Here is a 23,037-nt window from a genome sequence, read left to right as displayed (position 1 = left end):
CTTCATTCGCTTGCCACTGTGCCATCTGAACCAGGCCCGAATAAAAAAAAAAAGAAAAAAAGCAACACCTGATCCAAACATTTCGTTTGTGCTAGGCCTTTTTGCTGTTTATCAGCGTACAAGATTTTTTTTTTTTAGCACATTAACCCCTTTGTTTGTGAGAAACTGTAAAAAAAAAAAAAAAGGTCTTTCGTGGCAAATCCATCTACCAACATTTCACGTCCCCAAACAACACAGCCGAAACGAACGCTGTGCTTCAGTGCAGTGTCAAACAGAATATTGTAAAACAGAAATAAAACATTAGCATCATATTTATTTCATCAAAATCCAGGAGACAGTCTGCAAACAATACATGTTCTCAAAAACAAATGTTGTATTGTACATTGAACTTTTACAAACAAACCAAAACCACCATCATTGTTGTTAGGAACCGTAACATCAAACGAGAGCTAAGGAACGTGCTCGCAGCATGTACCATTGCCCTGTGTTGGTTTACACACTGTCTCGAGTGTAACTGGTTCCCAACAAACTTGAACAAGTGCACGACACATTTCCCGATTTTAAGCAGTTGGGAGATTCAGATACAGAGATACAAGCAGTGCAGCGTGGTAATATTGTATCGTGGTAAATCGCCTGATACTTCAGTATAGGCAGAATTACAGCCCTGTTTACATATCATCTTTCTCCAAGATATGGGTAAATTAAGTCATTAAAAAAACGACACGGAGCAATCTTGAAAAAAAGACCATGTCACACATTATTTAACAAAAACAAGAAATAAATACAGAGTAGAAAAAAAAACAACTTCGAATGAAGGAAAACAACAAAACAGGTAGAAACGTTCTGTCTGAATGCTGTGGTCTATCATCTACTTTGTGTGTAATTTCATACAAGGACTACAAAATCCTTTTCTAATCAAATGAAACAAAAAACCCCAAAACAAAAGTGGGGAGGAAGAGGGGAGGGAGGGTAAAGAGAGCTGCATGTTTCCTCCAATGCCCCCTGTGAGATCTAACATACACCACGCATGTGGAGACGACCCCTAGTCGGGTGTCCCCTTCCGGGGCACGAGTGTCAGTCTATTATGCCAGTCAGCCGCTTAGCGTTTCAGGTTGAGACCCGCTGAGATCTTATCCCCACTTCTGGGCTCCCGTGCATGACATCAGCGGACTGATGCAGTAGCAGGCAGCAGTAGTAGTAAGTAGTACCGGACGCCGTAGAATAACGCTACGTCAAACCAAAGTCTTCACAAACACAGGCCCCAAACGGCGTTAGCGATAGGACCTGTCTTGGCAAATTGTTTCTCGCACACCATAATACTGTTCACATGAGAAAACAAAAAAGTAGTGTAATTTTACAAAAGAAAAAAAGTGTTCCAGTCAAAGCCCCTCATATCCACAAACTGTTCCACTAGAACATGCTCAAGCATCGTCTTTTCAGATTTGTGAAGGGTACAATAGGTCTCGAGCTGTGAAATATGAAGTGCTACAACTATAAATACTATTTAACCAGGTGGGGAGAAAAACCACAAGTGAAAGTTACACAAAGTCAAAACAACGCGTTTGCTGCTGTTACAAATACGTTTTACCCTGTGTAAGACATCTCCACATCATCTTCATTGACGTAAAGACATGACAACAACACGACCAGATTCTCGCTTTGATAAGGTCAGTCCACATTCCACAGTGTCCACTCAATGAGCACGAGTCAGCTGGCTTCAGAAACGGTCAAGGCACGGCCGACACTTGTAGAAGGCACAAGAAGAAAGACCTCGGGAACAAATGCCGTTCCGGAGACAGACGCAGACCGTGCCTTGATTTCCTCCCGAGGACAACAACAAAGGGAAAAAAGAAAAGAAAAAAAAAGGATCAAGAGATAATGATTCACAGTTACTTAAAAGTAGCCGAAGTGTGGCGTGTCTGATGTGTACATACATACACACATAAAAAAAAATATATATATAATTATGTGTGTGTGTGTGTGTATGTATGCATATAGGTGACCTCAGAGACCGGCTCCAACATGCAGAAGGTGCTGACAAGACGTGGTGACGGCGGTCCGGGACTCACGTGTACCTCTCCCAGCTCTGTTCCCCAGGCACCGCGGCAGCAATGGGGTTGAACATCTGGCGGTGCAGCCCCACCCCGTACTGGTAGTTGGCGGGGGCGGAGGACCCGGCCCCAGAGGACGGCGGGGGGAGGTAGGGGCCGTGCATGGGGGGCGGGGGCGGGGGGTAGTGCACCCCGCCATCCATACCTCCGCTGCCGTAACGCCCCGAAGAGGTGCTGCTGACGTCGAAGCCGTCGTATTTGGGGTCGCAGTAACGCTGCTGGTGCTGCACTTGGCTCTGATGCTGCTGCTGCTGCTGCTGCTGCTGGGCGTTAAGCTGCTCCAGCTTCACCTGCTGGCAGCTGGGCTCGTCGTCCCGGTACTTGCAGTCGCTGCCGGCGGAGGGGCTGGGGCCCAGGAAGGAGGGAGGGGAGGTCTGAGAGGACGGGGAGCGAGCCGCCTGTTCCGACAGGTCAAAGGGCGGGGTGATGTTGCTGCCGGCCCCGCTGGTGGACATGGTGCTGGCCGTGTTGTTGTTGGCGCTGTTGTTCACCATGTAGTGCGGCGGCAGGCAGCTGGCGGCGGCGTTCATCCGATAGGAGGAGACCCAGCTGCCCGTGGAGGTGGAGGGCACGCCGCTGGAGCCGGGCCCCATGTAGCACTGGCTGTACTGGGCATCTCCGCGGGGACCCAGCTGGTGGTGGTGCGGGTGGCCGTGCGTGTTGGGCAGCCCCATGCCCGGGGGCGGCAGGTACTGGTCCAGGTCCTGGTCATCCAGCGGCTCCATTACGTCGGGGCTCAGGTCACGCAGGTCCACGTGGCTGAAGTCTATCGGGTGGCCGTTCGGACCTGAAAGGAACCCACCACCGGCTTCTTACAACACAGTCACCTCAAGGTAAACCAATCGTTATTCCTTGATGCACGCTAAAGAATGAGTAAAAACACACCACCAAATAACGTTTCAAGTGACCATGAAATTATTACAAATATAGAAAAATCTGGAATATCGTTATTCTATGTTCTGGTTTTAATCATCTTACCAATATATGAATCAATTTTTGCACGATCTTGTGAGAATTGTCAACATATACTTTTGATAACTATGTCACCATTTTGGAACGTATTCTGCAAATTTCTGTCAATAATACCACTCAATATATATATATAATTTATGTATTGTTTGTGTGGGTTTTGGTGGATGAGAGTGTGTGTGCTCATTATATTTCATTGTAAACACTGGGACAAAGTACAACAGCATATACGGCAAGTGCTGCTTTAATGAACAACTGTTTAATGAAGTGATGTACCAAAACCCACAGCAATGGTCGTGATGGACGGAAAGATAGCATTTGAAACAGACTTGTTTCCGTATCTGCGAGCGCGAAACTCTAATACCCCAGTGACTTCTCAAAGCTTCTGGAGACTGGAAATTGGAAACAATATGGAAATAACAAAGAAATACGCTGCAAAAAACTAAACACAGTATGATACAAAATTAAATATTTACGCCCAGCTCTGAGTTATCCTGAAAGATAAAACTCGAAGCTGAAGGCTTTTGTGGGAATGAGAGTAAACAAAAATCGGGGTCGGGGTCGGGGGGACGGTTTGGAGAGTATAATGCACAAAAATGAAACTTCATCAATGCACGGATTTCCTTGCACAGGATCAGTGCGCACTGTCGCAGCATCCTAACCGGACGAGGGCATCCTGACCTACTTACTGGACCAGTGCAACGTGCGTCATCCGAAACAGGAACCGGCAGCGAGGCACGCTAAAAACTGCCCCACGTGCCTGTGACTCAGCCAGCTGTAAACTCATCAAACGCAATAGGAAAAATGAAATTATAATTAATGTCCAGTTCACTGCCCCTTTGAACCCACATGAAACAAGGGGCGAACGTGTCAAGGACGTGAGACTAATTTCCTTATTGGACAACGCCCTAGGAAACTCCGTCGCTTCAACTGAATTAGACTGAAGGGAAGAACATGCTTTACTTCACGAGGACCTATGGCTATGGACAACTCTTCTATATCTCGCATCAACCATGACGAAAACGTGTACATTAATCACGACAAAGCTTAGGGTCTTTTGGGAAAACAAGATTTTTTTAGTTCAAGATTAACCTACCTCTGCATTATTTGATGAAGACTATATTGCTTTCAACCGAAAAGCGCGTGGAGAGAAAAACAAAAACAAACTCGCTCCGACTCAACCTGTTATCAAGCAAATTTCCGGTCCGGAATATGTGACAATGGTCTTTGTAAATATTCATGGAAATCTGCTTCAAGTTATATCGTAAGCTGCAGTCACAACCGATGCTACTGCATAATTCATTGTCAACTTATGTCGGCTTATATGAGCTTCGTTAAACCATCAGAATCTTCATACTATTGTATCTATTCTCTTGTCTGTTGCCAGTCTTCATTTCTGATGAAAGCTTTGAAGAAAAGAAAAGCAAGCAGAACGCACAATTGAACAAGACCGACTCAAGGCTCAACGTCCGGTTGATCCAGAGAAAGAGCAAAAGCGGTTTCGATGATCCGTTTCGATCCAGATTGCATCATCGTGGTAACTTGCAACAAACCGGACCCTTTCCAACCATCCTCTTCTCCCTCCCTCCCCCCCCCCCACACACACACATATGCAGAGAAGAGTCATACTGAGAATGCAAGACCAGAACAGTACATGAATGACATTACTTAGTGCTTTCCTTCCCCAAAATCTACTGTATAAAGATGCCAAAGAAACTGAAATGACATGGAGCAAAACGTAACAACAAAATAAATCTGTTTATCAGGTGGTGGTGGTACATGTTGCTGAGTTACTCGCACAATACCACCACCATTGCTACAAGTGCCGGCAGCATTGTTCACGCCCACCTTTGGCCCCGAACTAGTGAGTCAGAACGAGAAGGAAGCAGTAGCTTGTTAACCGTGAACGGTTTCGGTCGAAAGGTCGCCAGAAAATCCAGGCTTGTCCTTAACAGAATCTACTGATAGATGCACGGTCTGTGCTAAGTAGGTTGTCGACGTGAGTCATGACAATTAAAGCTGAACTTACATAAAGGGAGGAAGGGGCAGTTTCCTTTTAAGTACGAACCGAACAATTTTGATCTTCCCCACCACTCTTTCCTGAAAAGTGGGCGCACGTGGCGCGCTGAAACAAAACACACACGCACACAAGAATTGGTCTAGTTTTGTTTTGACCCGAGGCGATGAACTTTCGCTTGCCAGTTTTCTTTTGGTTTGTTTTTTGTTCTCTTTTGTTTGTGTGTTGTTGGGTTTTTTTGGTTTTTTTTGGGGGGGTTGGGGTTGGGGGGTATTGTTTTGTTCTTGTTTTGACCAATAACAGGCTCCAGTGGGAAGGTGGTGGGGAGTAGGTAGAGTGTTAACGTTTTGTTTGATTACAGGAAGTTAATCACTCGAGTGCACGAGAACAGTGCTAAAAAAAACCCCAAAACAAAACAAAAACAAAAAACAAAAACGAAAAGAAAGCGTATACCTCCACTTCCTCCTTCTTCCCTCCCCTACAACCCCATTCTCACCCCCACCCGCTGCCCCCACTAACTCCTCCCCTAGTCCCCCCCCCTATACCCCCTCCCCAACACACACACACACACACCCCTTCTCCATGTCCTTACCGAGCATGTAGCCTCTCTTGCGGTCGTAGAGACACTTCATGCTGAGCGCCTCGTGCTGGTTGGGCGTGGCCGGAGGAGTCGGGGGCCCGTTGGAGCCTCCCGGCTGGCTGGAGCACTCGCTGGAGCAGTCGTCGCTGGGCGAAGAGGTGTCCCGACCCCCGGAGGCCTTGAGCATCACCCCCGGGGCCAGGGGCGCCGAGCTGTCGCTGCTCTGGCTGGCGCCCTTGAGGGGCTTGCGGCGCCGGGGCTGGTACTTGTAGTCCGGGTAGTCCTTCTTGTGCTGCAGGCGGAGGCGCTCCGCCTCGTCCACGAAGGGCTTCTTCTCGCCCTCGTTCAGCAGCCTGGGTGGACAGACACACAGCGTGGGAATCGTCATTATTATTATTGTTGCTGCTGCTGCTGCTGTTGTTGTTATTGTCATTGCCATCATTACTCTTTTGGGTTTTTGCGCGCGCGTGTGTGTGTGTGCTGTTGTTCTTTTGTGCGAATATACACGCGTGTATGTGAAGCATACTGGGTTAGATTAATGTGACTGATGTCTGTATGACTCGATCGATGAAAATGCATAGAATCAGGAGGAGCTGATTTCATTATCATCATTATTATATTGTTGTTATTGTCATCGCCATCTTTACTTTTTGTTTTGCTGATGTTCTGTTGTGCAAATACACACGCGTGTATGTGAAGCAGACTGGTTTAGACTAATGCGATGTCTGTATGACTCGATCGATGAAAGTGAATAGGAGGAGTTGATTTATTATCATCATCATCATTTTTATTTCATTTATTATATTGTTGTTTTTGTTATCGCTATCATTACCATTGTTTGTTGTTGTTGTTTTTGCTGCTGCTGCTGTTCTATTGTGCGAATATACACACGTGCGTGTGAAGCACACTGGGTGAGGTTGGTGTGATGTCTGTCTGTCGTACTTGACTTGGAGAAGGGGCAAATGTATTTCAATCGATGAAAGTGCATAGCAGGAGTTGATGATGAAAAGGGATTGACGAGGGAGGCTTTAAGGGCACAAATGGAGCTGGTATTATTTCATCTTTTTTCTTATCGAACCGGAGGGGGGTGGGGTGGGGGTGTCAGGGGTCGGCGGTTCTCTTTCATCAAAGATTTTAGGGTAAGTCACAACTGCACCGCAGAGTCAAAGTTAAGTTTCAAGGTCGTCGTTTCTATTTCCTGGTCAAAATCCTTTGTGTAGATCTGATTTCGGGTCCCCTCCCATTCCCGTGGCTCGTAAAACCACCCTCAAACACCGAACAAGCAACTGTAATGAGGTAACCCAACCCGGGACGGGTGTGGGGGTGTAGTGTTGGGTGTCATTCTCATGGCCCCACCTTTTTTTTTCTTTTTTTTTCCGGTTCTCTCAGCACAGTTTCCAGTTTGCTTTGTGTGTGTGTGTGTGTGTGTGTGTTCAGCAATTGAACACGGTCCTGTATCAGTGGCTGTCCTTTTGTTGGCTTGTTTTGTTATAAGTTAAGTTTGGCACTGTTCGACTTACTCGTTTCTTGCCGCTCGTGTTAAGACTTTCCTGCTCTCCGCCACCCCATCCCTACAGTCTGATTAATCAAGATCGTAGATGGCCAACATCTGTGTATAAATCTGGTAGATTCTCCCCCTCCACTTTCTCGCCATCGTTCTTTCTTCCCCGTTCCTACATCTAAAAGAGAGAACAGACAAAAATCAACTCCATCCCAGCTATGGGCGGGGTGGTTTCAGGTTTTTGAGGGAAAAAATAAATACTGGTGGATAAGTACTGTTCTCTATCACGGGGCATGTTTTCTCCAGTATTACAGTGCAATGAGTCGTGCTGCGGTTCCTCTTCACAAAGAACCAACAAAGGTGGCGGATTCTTTTTTTTCTTTTTTTTTTTTGATAGAAAAAAGGCCCTTCCTTACTGACAAGTACCCTCCTCTTTCTCCTCTCTATCCCCGCACCCCCCACCAACCCCCATCCTCCCATCTCCACGTGACACTGTATGCATCATGGAAAGTACGCCGTCGATCGGAGATAGAGTATGACCCCAAGTTCGTGGTTTATAAACTTTTCCCCCCCTTTTTTCCCCCTCCCCCTTTCTTAAAGTGCGTGCGATAGCGGACCTTCAGATTTATCGCGAAGATTCTCATCAGATATACTATCTGTGTATATCTTGGCACTAGATGTCAAAGGAGTTCTGGGTCTAACTAAACTACCTCATCGGTGTGTGTGTCTGTGTGTGTGTGTGTCTGTGTGTGTGTATGTGAATGAGTTGAGAGAGAGAGAGAGAGAGAGGGGGGGGGGGGGGCAGCTAACGTTTCAATTTAATGACGGCGACGCGCACCTTAACACGAAAACGTGCACCCTCTCTCTCTCTCTCTCTCTCTGTGTGTGTGTGTGTGTGTGTGAAATTAACCGACTTAATAGCTTTTTGGGCACGCATTCGTGTGTACGTGTGTGCAAGTTTGAATGCGATGTATGACCAAAGAAAAAACCGAAAAGAGTAATACATACAAGACAAAGACGAGTGACATCTTTAATCAACCATGAATATCATTCAGCCGCGGCCACAGTTATTCAAATCTACACCACAGTGAATTCCAGCTGGATCGTTTGTGATTATATGTTGTGTGGAGTGACCCCTTTCCCATCCCACCCCCCGAATGGATAAGTGCCATTAAACCGTGGGCTGCTTATTTCCTTTCTCTTACTTGCTCTCCCTCTCTCTCTCTCTCTCTCTCTCTCTCTCACACACACACACAAACCCACGGCACAGCATATTCGGAAGCAGACAACAAAATGCACAAGCTGTGTTACGTTCTCTCGCCCTCATAAAGTCAACACGCTATCTGCAAATGACCCCGATGTGCAAGGACCATCCCGCCTTGCGTGCGTCATCTCTCTCTCTCTCGGTCGCTTACTTCATTCATTCTCTTGCTTCTCTGACGGAACAGAAGTTTCTTCGCGTTAAAAAATGATGTCGCAAAAACAGGTAATAACGTCGCAAACATGCAACCATGAATTGGGATTTCTTAATTCCGATTGAGGGGACTATGGTTTTTGAAAGTTTTGACTCAGCTGTTCAATTTAAACTGTGATCCATTATGTTGTATCGCGTGTTCTGTTGTTTTATGAAGGATTTTATTTTTCGTGCTACAGTTTTCAAGACTCCACGCAATTTTGCCGCGCAATTTACTTTGAAACTGTGAAATTAGTGTATCAAATTTTTACTTTGTAGCCTACCGATTTACTGTTACACATAAATCAACAAACCATCCCAAAGATCATTCAACACTTCGCGAACTTTTGTCATGCGTCTCAATTTACACACTGACTGAAATCATTGCCACATTATTATTTTTTTTACGGAAATTTGTGGGCGAGACACAAAGTCACAGCGAGTCGACTTTCTTCCTGAGGCCGCAGATTTTGTCTTCATACCACAAGCCGTCAGGTATCGCAGCAGCTCAACCCTTGCCAAGCAATTTTCACGTTTATCTCTTACCTTTCAGCTCCAACTGGAAAAAAAAGGAGTTATATTTCGAGATGGCGGGATGCGGCTGGTTTGTTTATTTATTTTGCTCCTGGTTTTTAAAACATCGATTTATTGACCCAAACGGTGTCATCAAAAAGACATCAGAAGACAGTCCTCCAGGCCTTGTGATACCCATCGTCTGTCGTGTCACTAACGGCATCCATGGGCATTAACAGAGCGTGTTTTAAACCTTCATTATAAGAGTGAGCATGTTAGTGGAAAAAAAATCCCAGTAATATAACATTTTCTTGTTGTCCTATCAAGTTCGTCATATTCGTATTGTGACGTTTTCAAGCAGAATACTGTTGAAACCAAAGTAGTGCAGCACATCAGGCTTCTTTCTGAGGTTTTATTTGTTTTCGGTGTTTTTTTGTTTTTGTTTAAAACATATATTTTTAACATGTAGGAACCTTGTTTCATATAGGGGCACCCCCACCACCTCTTGCAGAGCGGTGGTGACAGGCAAGAAACAGCGCGCGGGCCACTGGAAACTGGTGCTATCTGCAACCTGCGTCATGTTCACACATTTGCTTACCCCCCCCCCCCCCCCCCCCATCCATGCCCCCCGACTCCCCCCCCCCCTACAATATCAACTGCTGCACTTGTTCCGATTAGCGCCCGTGCACTGGGACACCCCGTTTCTCATTCAGCGATCGTGGCCGTGTAAGATTGTCTTATTTACTTATTTAGTATGTATTAATTTATCTATTTATTTATTTTGTCCCTCTGTCCAAGATGATACGATTAAAAAAACCCCAACAAACTCTTAACTACCTCTTCTTGCCAACAGACACCATTGGTCACTAAGGGGGGTATTTTTTTTAAATCAGTAAAACATCCAGCCCATCTCGGAATGTTCAAATTATTAAAACTGTCAACTTCTTATTTCTGTGCTCCTGTCAAGAAAGTTGCCCAAAGCATAACTCTCCATTGCTGAACTTCTATATTCTTGCCACCAATTATAAACGAGATTTAATCATATTTTTTTTCGATGAGACGCAGACCTTAGCTCTGGTGCTTCTCGGATTAAATACAGCTCTTCCTGAACTTGTTTTGACGCAACTGCATTAAGATTTATCATACCCGGCTATTTATTAATTTAAAGAATTGCATTAAAATCCATCATTCTGCAACGGCCTCTTTAAATACTCATTTTGATGCAGTTACTTTTAATTCGTCATTCCGTACGGGATTAAGCACCTGTGAGTGACGTCACAGAGTCATGATGTAACACCCACGATTCTGCATTCATTTCCGCTTGGGAAATGGGGCTGTAATTCTGTCAAAAGGTGTTTCGTTCCGCTGTTCGGGGGATTATCTGCAGCAGGCCCAAGAGGCTTTAATCTACATGGCACTTTCATTCCCCCACTCCCTTTATCCCCAAGCCCCCCCACCCCCCATACAGACATTTCCCCTTTCCCCCTTTCCTTGCACTTTTGCAAGCCTATAACCTGTTCTTTTCTGGTTGGGGCAATGAAATGGAAAGATGTCCGACTAATGTCTTGGCGCATCATTAAATCACAAGCGCTGGACTGCTTACTCTCTTTTTCCGTCTCCCCTTCCTCCTCACTCGCCCCCCCCCTCTCTCTCTCGAAAAGACAAAGCAATTAATTATTTGAAATATGTCTCCTGCAAGGAAATGAGGTGGAACGGTCTGAATCGTACACACTTCGCTGAAGCTAATTTGTGTTATATTCACCCAACACGAACAAATCATTAGCATAACTGGTCATACAGAAGAAAATTGTTTTGGTTCTGGTCTGTGCAGTAATCTTGTTTTCCAGCTTTTTGTTTTAATTTTGCAACGGGACGTATATACAATGCATATATGTCCTTTACAAAAATGCCACAGGTCCACGCAGACATACAAATTCACGCATACAAACCATTGAACGTGCTCGTGGTTGGCTGCGATATAAGCACGAAGACTGAATGCTCTGCTTGCAGCTGTACATGGCGCTTTCGTTTTGTTTTTTCTTCTGTTTTTTTTTTTTTTTTTTCTTCTCCTAATACAACGCCCAAATCAAAAACAGGAATATCACGAAGGAAAACGGTATACCAGCAGGTGGGTGCAGTCACTTTGTTATTCCACACCCGCTTAGAGATACCCTCCCGGCTCTCCTCCTACTCCTCACCCTCGCCCCACTCCCCCCATCTCCATACTCCTCCCATCACCCCTTCCCCCCTACCCCCCGCCGGCACCCCCCTCCAAAAAAAGTCTCTCCGCTACAACTTATAAATGGAGCATGCGCCTATTGTATACTGGTAATGTCGTTATCCTACCAAAATAATTGGACCATATATATACATACAAACATCGCCTGGAGATGAATTCACCAGTCTCTCGCTCCCCCTGTCCTCTCTACCCCCCCCCCCCCCCGCCCCCCTTCCCGACCCCGATAATGAGTCACGGATTAAATGGATGACGTGACACGGCTGTGTGACGTCAAAGCCAGCGCCAAGTCACACGCCATGATCACTTCGCTCCACGCGAGAGGTTTATCACACGGCCAAAGAGGTCAGCACAGCCATGCATACACATGTCATCAGTTCCCCCAGATATACATGACACCGCTTCTCACCGATCACATAACCCCCCCCCCTACCCCCATCCCCTCCACCCTATCTATGCGACCTCCCCCATCCCCCTTTTCCTCTTTCTGCTTCTCTTGGGTCCGAGCAGTGGCTGTGTGTGTGTGTGTGTGTGTGTGTGTGTGTGTGTGAACACAATATATGTGGGTAGTTGTATTAATTGGCTTTGATCTAAAAGATCGAACGATGCCAACGTTGAAGATACATTTATAAGACGGTACTAACTTGTTCCCCCCAGCCCCCTTCCCCTCTGTCATTTCACTTCCTCCTAGATACAGTTAAGTCCATATCTGAACATGTCCAATGCTTAAGACTCAAATCCTGTTTGTGTGTGGCGATGCATACACCCCACACCCATAACGCGTTTATATATGCTGATACAGAGTTTTGATGAAACCAAAGGTGGTACAGTGAAGTATGGCAGACATCACTCTTCGGTGTCTGATGAAACTTCCATCGTGCTTGCAATCTCCGCACATTGGTGCCTCAGGTTAGGGGCAAAAGGGGTGCGGAGAGAGGCTGCAACTTGTTTTTCTATGACTGACTCTTTGATGCTGTGTTTCTGCCGTCCAGGGAACATGGCTTTACCCTTCCTGTCTATGTGATCCGTTTTCCCCCCCAACACCCCCCCCCCCCCCCGCCTCCTCTCCCCCGGTGCACTTAAAAGACGTGCTTATCGACGCCATTCGTAAACAAGCAGTACTTTGCTTTCTGGACTCGGCGTTGCTAATTTTGTGTGGCGAGTATTATCGGCAGCTATAATGTAGCCTGCTATACCTATGCAATATTTCTACTTGAGGTTTAAAGAGGAAGGGGAGGGGGAAGTGGTGAGGAATGAAAAAAAAGAAATCGGATTCAACAAATAACAAATCAATCAAGAATTTTATTATTTTATTTATTCGTTCTATTTATTTTTTCTATGTTGTTATTGTTCTTTTTAGGGGGCGGGGGTAGGAGCGGATTTTTTTGTTTTGTTTTGTTTTACAGGTATATATATATATTCATGAGAAAATGTCAACAACTCTCCCTCCACCCCCAACTCTGTCTCTCTCTCTCTCTGTCACACACACACACACACACACACACACACACACACACACACCCTGATTAAAAAGTCGACTTCTTCCTGTGCTGTTTTAACGACAAAAGCCAAAACGTTGGACGACTTCCTCTCGGTACCGAGTTACAGGACTTCATCAATCAAATGGCTAATGAGCGGTCTCGGAAACCTGAAACTGTCATCAGTTATTTGTCTCGGCAAGACAGGCAGTCATGCATCATTAATAACATACAAGGAATGTGCCGGGAGTCACCGTCGCTTTTTGAAAAACCACACACACACACACACACACACACATACACTCTCTCTCTCACACACACAATCTGAAAATGAACAGCAACTTATATTTTACCATTATTTTATTTTGGGACGGTAAGGGAGATTTGCCAAAGTAAAGCATATTGCCTTTCTCGCTTGTTGATAGACCAGAGTTTATAGGACAAGGACCAGTCAACGATGAATCTCTCACAGGTATTCCCTGTCCTCTGCTAAATCACGAACGCGTGAAATTCCTTTTATTTTTTTTCTCACCTTTTTCCAAAACTCATACAACTCTAGAACAGAATTTTTCACCAAAACTATTAAAGAAAAAAAAGAAAAAAAGGAGCTGATGGGTGAGTTCGCGTGTGTACTACTACTAATAATAATAAATAAGCACACGCACTAATTCCAGTAAGATTAATACTTTAATAATTCAGACACTCCTTCAAAACCAGAACGCTCCCCTAGATTGTCAACACCCCTAAATCATCAGTCTGAAAATGAATGTGATAGAAGTGAGTGATCACATAGCTAGTGCCAAGCAGGACAGGAAGAAAACAAACTAACATAAATCCGTCATTTACACAACTCAGTTAAAGAACAGTTAAACCGAAATACATGTGCTATTCTCATAATGGAGTTCAAAACATACGTGCACTTCAGACTCGGTGGAATGTAGAAACTGCACTGCCTACTTTGTTAACGCTATTGAAAGCGAAGTCGTTACATTTCAGGACAGTATGCAGGCGTCAAGGATCCCCCTCTTTGATAAACAGCTGCACCTCTGACCCTGATGAAGGAAGTGTCAGGCCGGCCTGACAAGGCTCACGCGACGTTTTATGACTCCTGTTCCTGGACGGCTCTTTTTGGCATTTGTTTTGGCTTGAGTCACAGACGGCAACTGGTTAGTTACTCTTTCCCCAACCCCCTTCTCTTTATTCGAATTGTTACTGCTCAGTAAGTAGCCTTTTTTGTTTTGGATTTTTGAATGAAGAAAGTGAATACAATACCATATCGACGCTTGCTTTACAACAAACATTACACACATATGTTGCAGAAGTTTGGGGTGTTTTTTTTTCGAACAATACATTCGGCCCTCTTACCTTTTTCATTCTGTTTTACCAGAATGGGTACCCCATAGCAGTTCCCAAGTCTGATTATTGAGCTTCTGTTATTTCCATGAACGTTGTATCTCAACTGTACTGTTGAGAAGAAAAAAATCCTGACAAACCAAGAGGCAGTCGCTCGATACATGTTTGATCAAGCACACACACACACGCCTGTGATGAAAAGTTTACAGCCCAGTGCTGACTCAAGTCTTCTTCACTAACGCATTCACTGGAATACAATGATTTCGTTTACAAAAGGTAACACATAATTATTGTGATGTGCGTGCCGAAAAGCGTCAAACATTCGAGCTGATGCTTTTAACAAATTCCCGTGAATTGGTTATTTGGAACCTTCTTTGAACCACCCACTTCCCTCTTCTTATCAATTTGTGTACTGCAGTTGCTGCATGACTGCACTCCTGTACTGGATATCTTAGAGTCAACATTAAGCTGGCCATTTTTTTTCTCCCCTTCCGTTTGATCTCCGAGAAGACTCCAACATTTTGCACTCGAGTGTTGATCCACCACTGCAATTAAAACATTCACTTGTGAAACCTATCTCCCTCCATCCTGCAGCGGCACAAAGATATTCAGGGAGCGAGAGGGTGGCTTTGAACGGTATCGGTACCCACTGAGACGACCAGCTGAAAAATGTGTGTGACCCTGGGCCAAATACTTCCAGATGTCGAGAACCAGTGGGCCCGAGCTAACACTTGACTCGCATGATTACCGGCAGAGGCCTGGCAAAACAATTGGCTGTCAGAGAGCGTGTCCATGCAACAACGTTGCTTCCGATTGATCCTTCGTCTGGTGAAGTCCGATCCCCTCTGCATGGTCTCCACCTGACACATCACATACAGTGGAGAAAGATACCTCCTTTCTCAAGACGCTACTCGTACATTAGTTCTGTTATTAACTGGCGATATTTCTCGCTGACAGACCCAGCAACTGAGTTATTCACATATCTTGTTAAAATGTACATTCGCAGATGTAAAACTGAAAAGCGCACACTATACTCGCCTGCTTTGAATACCTTTTTTCGCGATGTAAAATTGAAGAATATTGATACGCGAGAATAGCGCAGAAAATGAAATATCAGTTTGAAATATTTTAAAACAGTGACTGTATTGTCGGGCTAATACTCACTAGGCATTACAGTACGACCAACAACTTGAAACATACTTAATATTGCGGAGGCTGAAAGTGTGGATTGAACGTTCACCGTTTGTTTGCTTGTTTTCTGTTTTGTTCGGGTTAACAAAACAATTACATGAATACATTTGTGTTCAATTGTTACACGCTTTTATCGTGAACAGTTTTCTCTGTTGTATTTTATTATCTGTTTCCTATTGTTGAAGATGTTATGGTCTGTTTTTCATTGCCTATTTGTTACAAAATGTATGTAAAAAATGAACTGGTATGTTTAGAAAAATATCTTACCGTCTGAACGCGGGTTTTAAACTTCAATCGAGTCATGCACATTTCAGAAACGAGAAGCCTCGTATATCATTACAAATTACTGTTTGCGATCACTCTATTGATGACACGTTATGATCCCTGTCCTACCTTTTCTCCAGCTACCCAAATTAATTTACTGAAGATTCCCCACCATCTGTAACCTATATGGACTGGACTATCAGAACAAGGTGAGGCTGTTGAAGAAGCTGACACAGCTGATTCTAAAGACATTGCGGACACCGGTAGTAACGGAAAACTGCTTAGCACTGTTCCAGATAACTGGATTAAGCCCCGAGACTTGTTCGGATGGCAGGATCCCGGAACAACGGGACCTGTGGTCAGTCGCTATCCCCACTCCGCCCCCACCACCCCATGAACCACCTCTTCCCTGCAGGTGACAGGCCCGCCAATTAATTAACTGGCCCAGGAAACCCGTTATAACTGGCACCTCGCAGAACACAGACCTGAACCATTCACCCCCTCACCCCGCCCCTCCTCTTCACGCTCAGTGCTGGCTTTGTTTCAGGCTCTGGCTGCCACCCGGAGTTACGTCCAGCCTGGAAGATGACTCCGGAAAGGAAGGAAACGGGTGGCGCGAGCAGGCAGGGTGACAGCTTGAGGAGTTAATTTAACGGATTCCTCGCTCGCTGTCGGCTTCCTCGTCGCTACTGCCAGAGCGGAGGGAAGGGAGAAGTGAAGGGGGTTGGGGGGTCTTCAAGACTGGAAGTGATGTTGGCAATTAGAGGCAAGGGGGTGCCAAAACTCTGACATGAGTTCCTAAGAAACTGGATCATTGTTCTCGTCAAGGACTAAGTTGTGTGGAGTCAGCGCGAGTCTTTTGCTGAACACGACGTGAGGCGGATCGTCACTGCGGGGTCAATGATGGCAAGCTGTGTGCCGGATGTTATGGACGTTTCCACTGACTTAACGGGTCTTCTGCCTTATTATTTCCTGCTGCTGCTGCCACTACCACGACCAACAAACAACATACAGAACGCACCAAAATTTATGTTATTAAACACATTCTATGAAATGTGTTATTCAGATTCATATCATTATTTATTTTCCATTAAAAACAAAACTGGTATGTCCTGGTGTTCATTCATTTCATTACATTCTTTGGCCTTCTACCTGCTCATGCGACTCTATTGACTGAAAATATTACTTCTAAAATGTGCTGAGTTATTAACAGTAGTATATCATTAAAAGTTTGCTATTATTATTAGTAGTAGTACTATAATACCATCATCGTCATTGTTATTTACTGCCATTTCTTGATAATTGAAATACATTGTTCTTCTTCATCTTCGTGCTGTCACTTTTTGCATTTATCTCCGACAATTCCGAACCTATTCGTTCTAGGGTAAATCTACATTTATACACGGAATCGAGCCGCCACACTTCGCGAAACAGTACTGAGTCCAATTACTGGGACGGGTATGGATTTAACTTCTTTTGATTATCAGGAAGTTACAATCATTCATTTTTGTTCAACTCTATGCTCTGTGTCGGTTTGTTTGTTGTTTGTGTGTGTGTGTGGGGGGGGGGGGGGGGGGGGGGGGGGGGGGGGGGGGGGGGGGGGGGGGGAGCAGAGGGGGCTGTTATTTTATTTGTTTGTTTGTCTTAGCGCTTTTCCTCTTTTGAACTTTCTCTGCCTGCCATGATAGGTAACACTTGCCAACAAGCTTCATCGTGCAGGACGCCACCCAAGCCAGCATCAAACACTGTACCAGGAGGCCACACATGCCGAACTGTGACGTGACGCTCACGTGTTGCTAAATACCGCAGTGGGGCGCCACCGCTCAACTTCCGCTGTCATGGCGCCCGTGAAACACGCTTCGCCACCTCGCCATCGTTTGCCCCGAGGTTGGGTGTGACTGCGGGAGGGCCGGCGTTTGCGCTGGGGCGCTACATTCCACTACAATTAGCTTTGTAGCCCCTGTGACGGGGATAAAGGGGATGGGGGATGTTGGACAGGAACAAGCCACTCTCTCCCCATCTTTCCGTTACAACCCCTACCCCCCTCTCTATCTTTCCCAGCACGGGCACCACGGAGGGCACGTCCATGACAACAAGAGGTGACAACCACAGGTCCTGGGGCCCTCACTGCCGGCAACTGTTGCATCACAGCGCTAAACGAGCTCCGCATGGTGTGGGGGAGTCGAGACGGACTTCAGCTAGCTTGGGCACACCGTTGCCTTTTTATCTCCAGTAAAACAAATCAACTGAGGTCCTCAGAGGTGTTTGTTCGCAAGATAATAAAGGAATGAATAAATAGGTAAGGAAACGGGCAAGACACTAATAATATCTACGACAGACAGAGGCAGCCGAAAGTGGGATGAACTCGAACAGGGTTGAGAGGCCAGCGAGTGCAGTGAAAGCCAACACCGAGGGCGTGGTGGCCGGGCTCCCATTTACTCTGGCCGGCGCCGTATCACTGACCGCAATTGTTGACGAGATGCAGAGGCAGCGGAGATGTCAATAACAAAACACGATGGGCGTGGACAGACAGCGATAAAGTGTGCAGATAAAGCCTTAAACGCAAGATACGCTGTACCTTCACTGACATGTGTTAGTAGTTTGAGGAGGTAAGGGGAGCACAAACCCACGCTCGCACAAATACACACACACACACGCACATCACATGCATGGAAACACACACACACACACACACACACACACACACGCACATCACATGCATGGAAACACACACACACACAAACCTAACAGCAGAATTTCTATATAGAGGTGGGCAAAGTCCCACCCTTTTCCAATGAGTGAACCCATCGAACTTTAAGGCGACACCATGTCGCCTAGCCTGCCATCTCTGTCCCCTCAAGTTTGGCCTGAAGAGCATTAGAGCTGTTTGTCCGTGTTTGTATACAGAGATACCTCGCTGCAGGTAGCCCAACATGCCGCGCTTACAGTGAGTGACTGGATGACGGCTTGAAGGACTCCACACTGGCCTCCTTTTTTTTTTCTTTTTTTTTTGCATTGTTTTGTTTTTTGCTTCCCCACCCACTCCCTCGTCAAATGAAACTATCTTTCCTCTATATCGGAAGCCTGGAGACAACTAATGCTGACGGGCTGAAGACTTAAAGCTGTGCGCACATTCTCTCTCTCTCTCTCTCTCTCTCTCACACACACACACACACAGACTCACAGGCTGACATAAAGGAATGCACACACACACATACAGAGAGAGAGAGAGAGAGAGTTCACTGTTGTCTGATTTGCTTCCTGCCATATTCTTTTAAATTAATGTAACGCACATGCAGATTTCTTATCTTGTCATCGTGAGAGAACTTTACTCCGGATAGCGGTGGCGCCCCCACCGCAGTGCTGTAAGGGGTGTGCGCACTCCATTCACACACGTCCACAACTACGAAGTGAAAACGTTGTGGTGGGTGATAGAGTACTTGGGAACCACTGTGTGCTGTGAACCGTAATGTGCACACGTCCACGATGAACGTGTTGTACGTGTCTGTGCGTACGCGTGTGTGTGGATGTGTGAAAGCATGAGATTGCAAACCGGCGTAACCGTGCACATAAATTAAGGCTCTGTTATTTGAATCTACGAATCTACGAGTATTTCACCTGCTGACAGCACTTCCGATATGACAGTTTGATGGCACTCCAAGCAAACAAAAACAAAAAAACAACAAACAAACAAAACAACAACAACAACCGTAGAATGACATGGCAATGGGGTTCAGATTCTCATTTATGATGGCTATGATACTATGCAATGAAAAAAAAAAACCCAGAAGATTGTTCAACGTAAGCAATTTTAATTCCTTACTATCCTTTCTCTATAAATATAACGTCTACATTGCATTCTCACAACCCCCCCCCCCCCAACCCCCCGCCCTCCACACACACACACACACCGCCTCATCCACTGCACACGCGCAGAGCGAGGGAGGCTGACACGACCGTGTGAATGGCTCAGGTTTCAAAGTGGCGGTGTCTAGCGTATGGTGGTTTTGGCAAAACAACTATAACCACTACCCATAACACATCAAACCTGCTGTTCAATCACACAAGGGCAACTTGAGCGTCTGCGATCCCTCCCGCGTACAGTGTCATTCGAGGACCTGACTGCATGCTTCTGCAACCACTGGCCTACCATTTCCCAGTAACTGGCAGTGGTGGCCATCTGGTCTTCAAGCGTGAGAAACTCACTGCTAGATATTAAGTGCAACAGAACCAACAGTGCGGAAATAAGTGAAAACCTTTTGGTCATAATTTTTTTTTTTTTGGTCGATGTTGCAGGACGTTAATAAAAACAACAACAACCCAACTTTATGTAGGATATAAATCAGGTTTTTAAAAGCCCAATTATACACACATTGTCCGAGGGGTATTGGGGCGCAACAAGGTGCTAAAGAGCAGAAATGAGTTTACGAAATGCCGCTTCCGAGCACTTGTACCTACTTCAGGTCCTTCACTGGTTTCGTCACAAAGATCCTGTTCGCAGACGAATGTCCCAATGGTATCAAGTTTTTACTCAAACCATGCAGCTCGAACGGAAAAAACCACGCAGCTCGAACGGAAAGCCATCTGGCTGGCTAAGCGACGAGCCAAAGAGAACAAACTGCGTATATTAAAGTGCCACTTATTCACACTGCTCCCCATGCCTTTAGTCCGCCTCGTGTTGCCCATGCACGCAAAGTGACACTGCGACACACAACACTGAAACTGTGACAAAACATATATGAACTGCATCGTGTCAAATTTCGGAGACAGATTAACATGATTTCATGTGCAATTTTTTTGAAAGGTCCTTCGAACTCTCTGACATTCAACTGTTTTCAGTTTCGGATCTTAATGACATTGCCACTGCTATGTGCAACAAGCGCAAGGAAAGTTATCAGCAGTGTTGCCGTCGCAGCGAGGCCAGAATGCTCCACTCTCCCCACCCCAACCCGCCTCTCCCCTAACAGCCCAATAAAACACTTAGGGGCGGCACTATCGCAAGGTTCCACATGGCTGTCGTTTTAGCCAAACTCGCGTTTTAAACGCCAAAAGTTCACTTTTGAACAGCTAAAAAGATCACAGTGAGAGATCGTGCTTCTTGCAAAAGAGGGAAAATAGAAAACAATGTTTGGTGCTGGGAACTGTCTGCCTGAGTCGACACAATGGCTACCTGCTCGGATAAAGGTTTTGGGGTTTAAGAATACTCACATCATGTCATATCACTCTTTGCTGCCGATGTTATCTTCCTTGTAGTCCACAAGAACAGGATCTTCGGGGGAGGGGGAGGGGGAATGGGGGGGATAAAATGGGGTAATAAAATATGTAATCTATATTTTAATGCGAATTTTAAATACGGTCAACATGTAAAGCTAATGAAACTGTTACCGGATATTACGCAGATGGCTTTCCAAATTACAGGTAGAAATCATTAAAATAAAACTCGAACCGCTGTATCCAATATGCCTGAATCGGTTCAACCCTGCAGAATATTAATCCCCGGATCTGAACAATAGAGTTGTTCGCCACCACTGGCTTCCTTTCGCTTTGTCAGTATATCAAATTCACCCCCGATAAGGTTCCCACCGAGATATTGCGGGGGGGAGACCAAATACCAAATGGATCACACTTTGTCTCCGCGTCCACGGGGTCACAGTCACAAGCGCGAGGGTCTCCTACCGGCGACAATTATTTGCTCCGACTTCCAATCTGAAGGTGTTGATTATTCGTCGTTTGAATAGCGCCCGAAACGCTCGAGCACCTCACAGACCCACACCTGATTTGTTCAATGCTGAGGCCGTCTCTATAGCCGCCTCTTGCCATTCAATCATCACTCAGACCCCAACAAAACGGGCACATGAGACACGTCGAACCGCATGTCATTACAACTCTGCAAAAAGGATACTGGCTTGGAGTGGGAGAGAAGGAGGGAAAAAAAAGAACTTTTTTCATTTGAAACATTTATTCATCCAAATATATAAAAGAAGTATTTCTGCTTTTGGTTGGATTTCCTTTCTCTCTGTTCAGTCAGTTTCATGATATCTTCGTGAAGCTATATTATGTTCCAGAATGAGAAGACTTTTTTTTTTCTTTTCTCAGTTTTCGAGGTTGGAAGTTGGAGGAATATACTTAAGCGGTTTTTCTTCGTCGCGGAATACATGGTGATATTCTTTACAGAACTGAATAAAGGTTGCCACCCATTGCCAGTCCCACCGCATAAGCAATAACAACACAACGACCAGTACATCAGTTATGCTTATTTCACTATCATCGTAATAATCATTATATTGTAGTTAACAAAAACAAAAAAACAAACAAAAAACTACATAACTAACAGAATTTTTAAAAGGTTACTTTGTATGGTTTGAACACACACACACACACACACACATATATATATATATATTAGATATATATACCCGTTCTCATACCTGCAATTGTTCCTAACTCACCCCTACCCCATTACTCCCACACATTTCTCTATTTCCCTTCTATTTCTAGTTCCAGATTCCCTCCCTCCCTCTTCTGCCCCTCCTCCTACCCCCTTGAAAAAACCCCAACTGATTAGTTAAAAACTATGTATATATATATATCTCTCTCTCTCTCTCTCTCTCTCTCTCTATATATATATATATAAAATTGTGTGTGTGTGTGTGTGTGTGTGTTCGAGGTTATGCGCACAAAATTAATGTGTGTCATATATCGTCATTCCTTAAAAGAAGGAAACACTTGCAACGTGTATATATTTTTTTTCATACAAAATCTTTCTTTTACAACTGTGACACGAATGCAAAACAAGGAAACGAGAGTAGGAGTAAAACAGATAAGATGATAAAGAATCTCGTGGCTGCAGCCGGTAGCGTGCCATGACAAGTGACAAACATCAGTTTCACTGCATCTTTATTCATAAACGGCGCAGATGCACACAGCGTTCACAGTAATCAGTCAACGTCAAAAGGTTGAAAGGAAACATTCCTCCTCTCTCTCTCTCTCTCTCTCTCTCTCTCTCTCTCTCTCTCTCTCTCTATCCGCGCAGTTAACCAGGAGCGATGAAGTGTCCACGAGGTGCAAGACCACCACATCTTGCAACGCGTACCATTCTCATACATCAGCCCCAAGCTCCCAAACCGGACCAGACGCTTATTAAACACGCACAGCTTCTCCCCTCCCGAACAGTCTTGTTCGTTCCACGTGTATCCTCACGTGGGAAAAAAAAAGGGGGTCTCACACAAAAAGACTAGGACTGGAAACCAAGACCTGAAACTCATAAAAATAAAAGAGAGCGAGAAAATAAGAACCGAACCTTGCAAATTCATTACCAACTGCTGAAAAATAAAAACGCCGCCGTGTCGGCGACGCAGCAAGAGATCTGCG

At 45.3% G+C, this 23,037-nt stretch overlaps 1 protein-coding gene across 1 annotated transcript in view; it reads right to left on the bottom strand.

Annotated features, from left to right (window-relative positions):
• Nucleotides 1–295: 295 nt before the first annotated feature.
• Nucleotides 296–23,037, bottom strand: part of LOC143283222 (transcription factor SOX-10-like) — a 45,280-nt gene continuing 22,538 nt past the window's right edge. The window contains exons 2-3 of the mRNA XM_076589401.1: nucleotides 5,690–6,030; nucleotides 296–2,898 (exon numbers count right to left, since the gene is read on the bottom strand). Of these exons, the coding sequence (XP_076445516.1) occupies nucleotides 2,066–2,898; nucleotides 5,690–6,030 (1,174 nt within the window). The 3' untranslated portion in view covers nucleotides 296–2,065. The remainder of the gene's footprint in view (nucleotides 2,899–5,689; nucleotides 6,031–23,037) is intronic.

Source organism: Babylonia areolata, chromosome 1, assembly GCF_041734735.1.
Source record: "Babylonia areolata isolate BAREFJ2019XMU chromosome 1, ASM4173473v1, whole genome shotgun sequence".
Lineage (NCBI taxonomy): Eukaryota > Metazoa > Mollusca > Gastropoda > Neogastropoda > Buccinidae > Babylonia > Babylonia areolata.
Note: the sequence above shows the minus strand (reverse complement) of the source record. Positions and strands in the feature narration are given on the sequence as shown.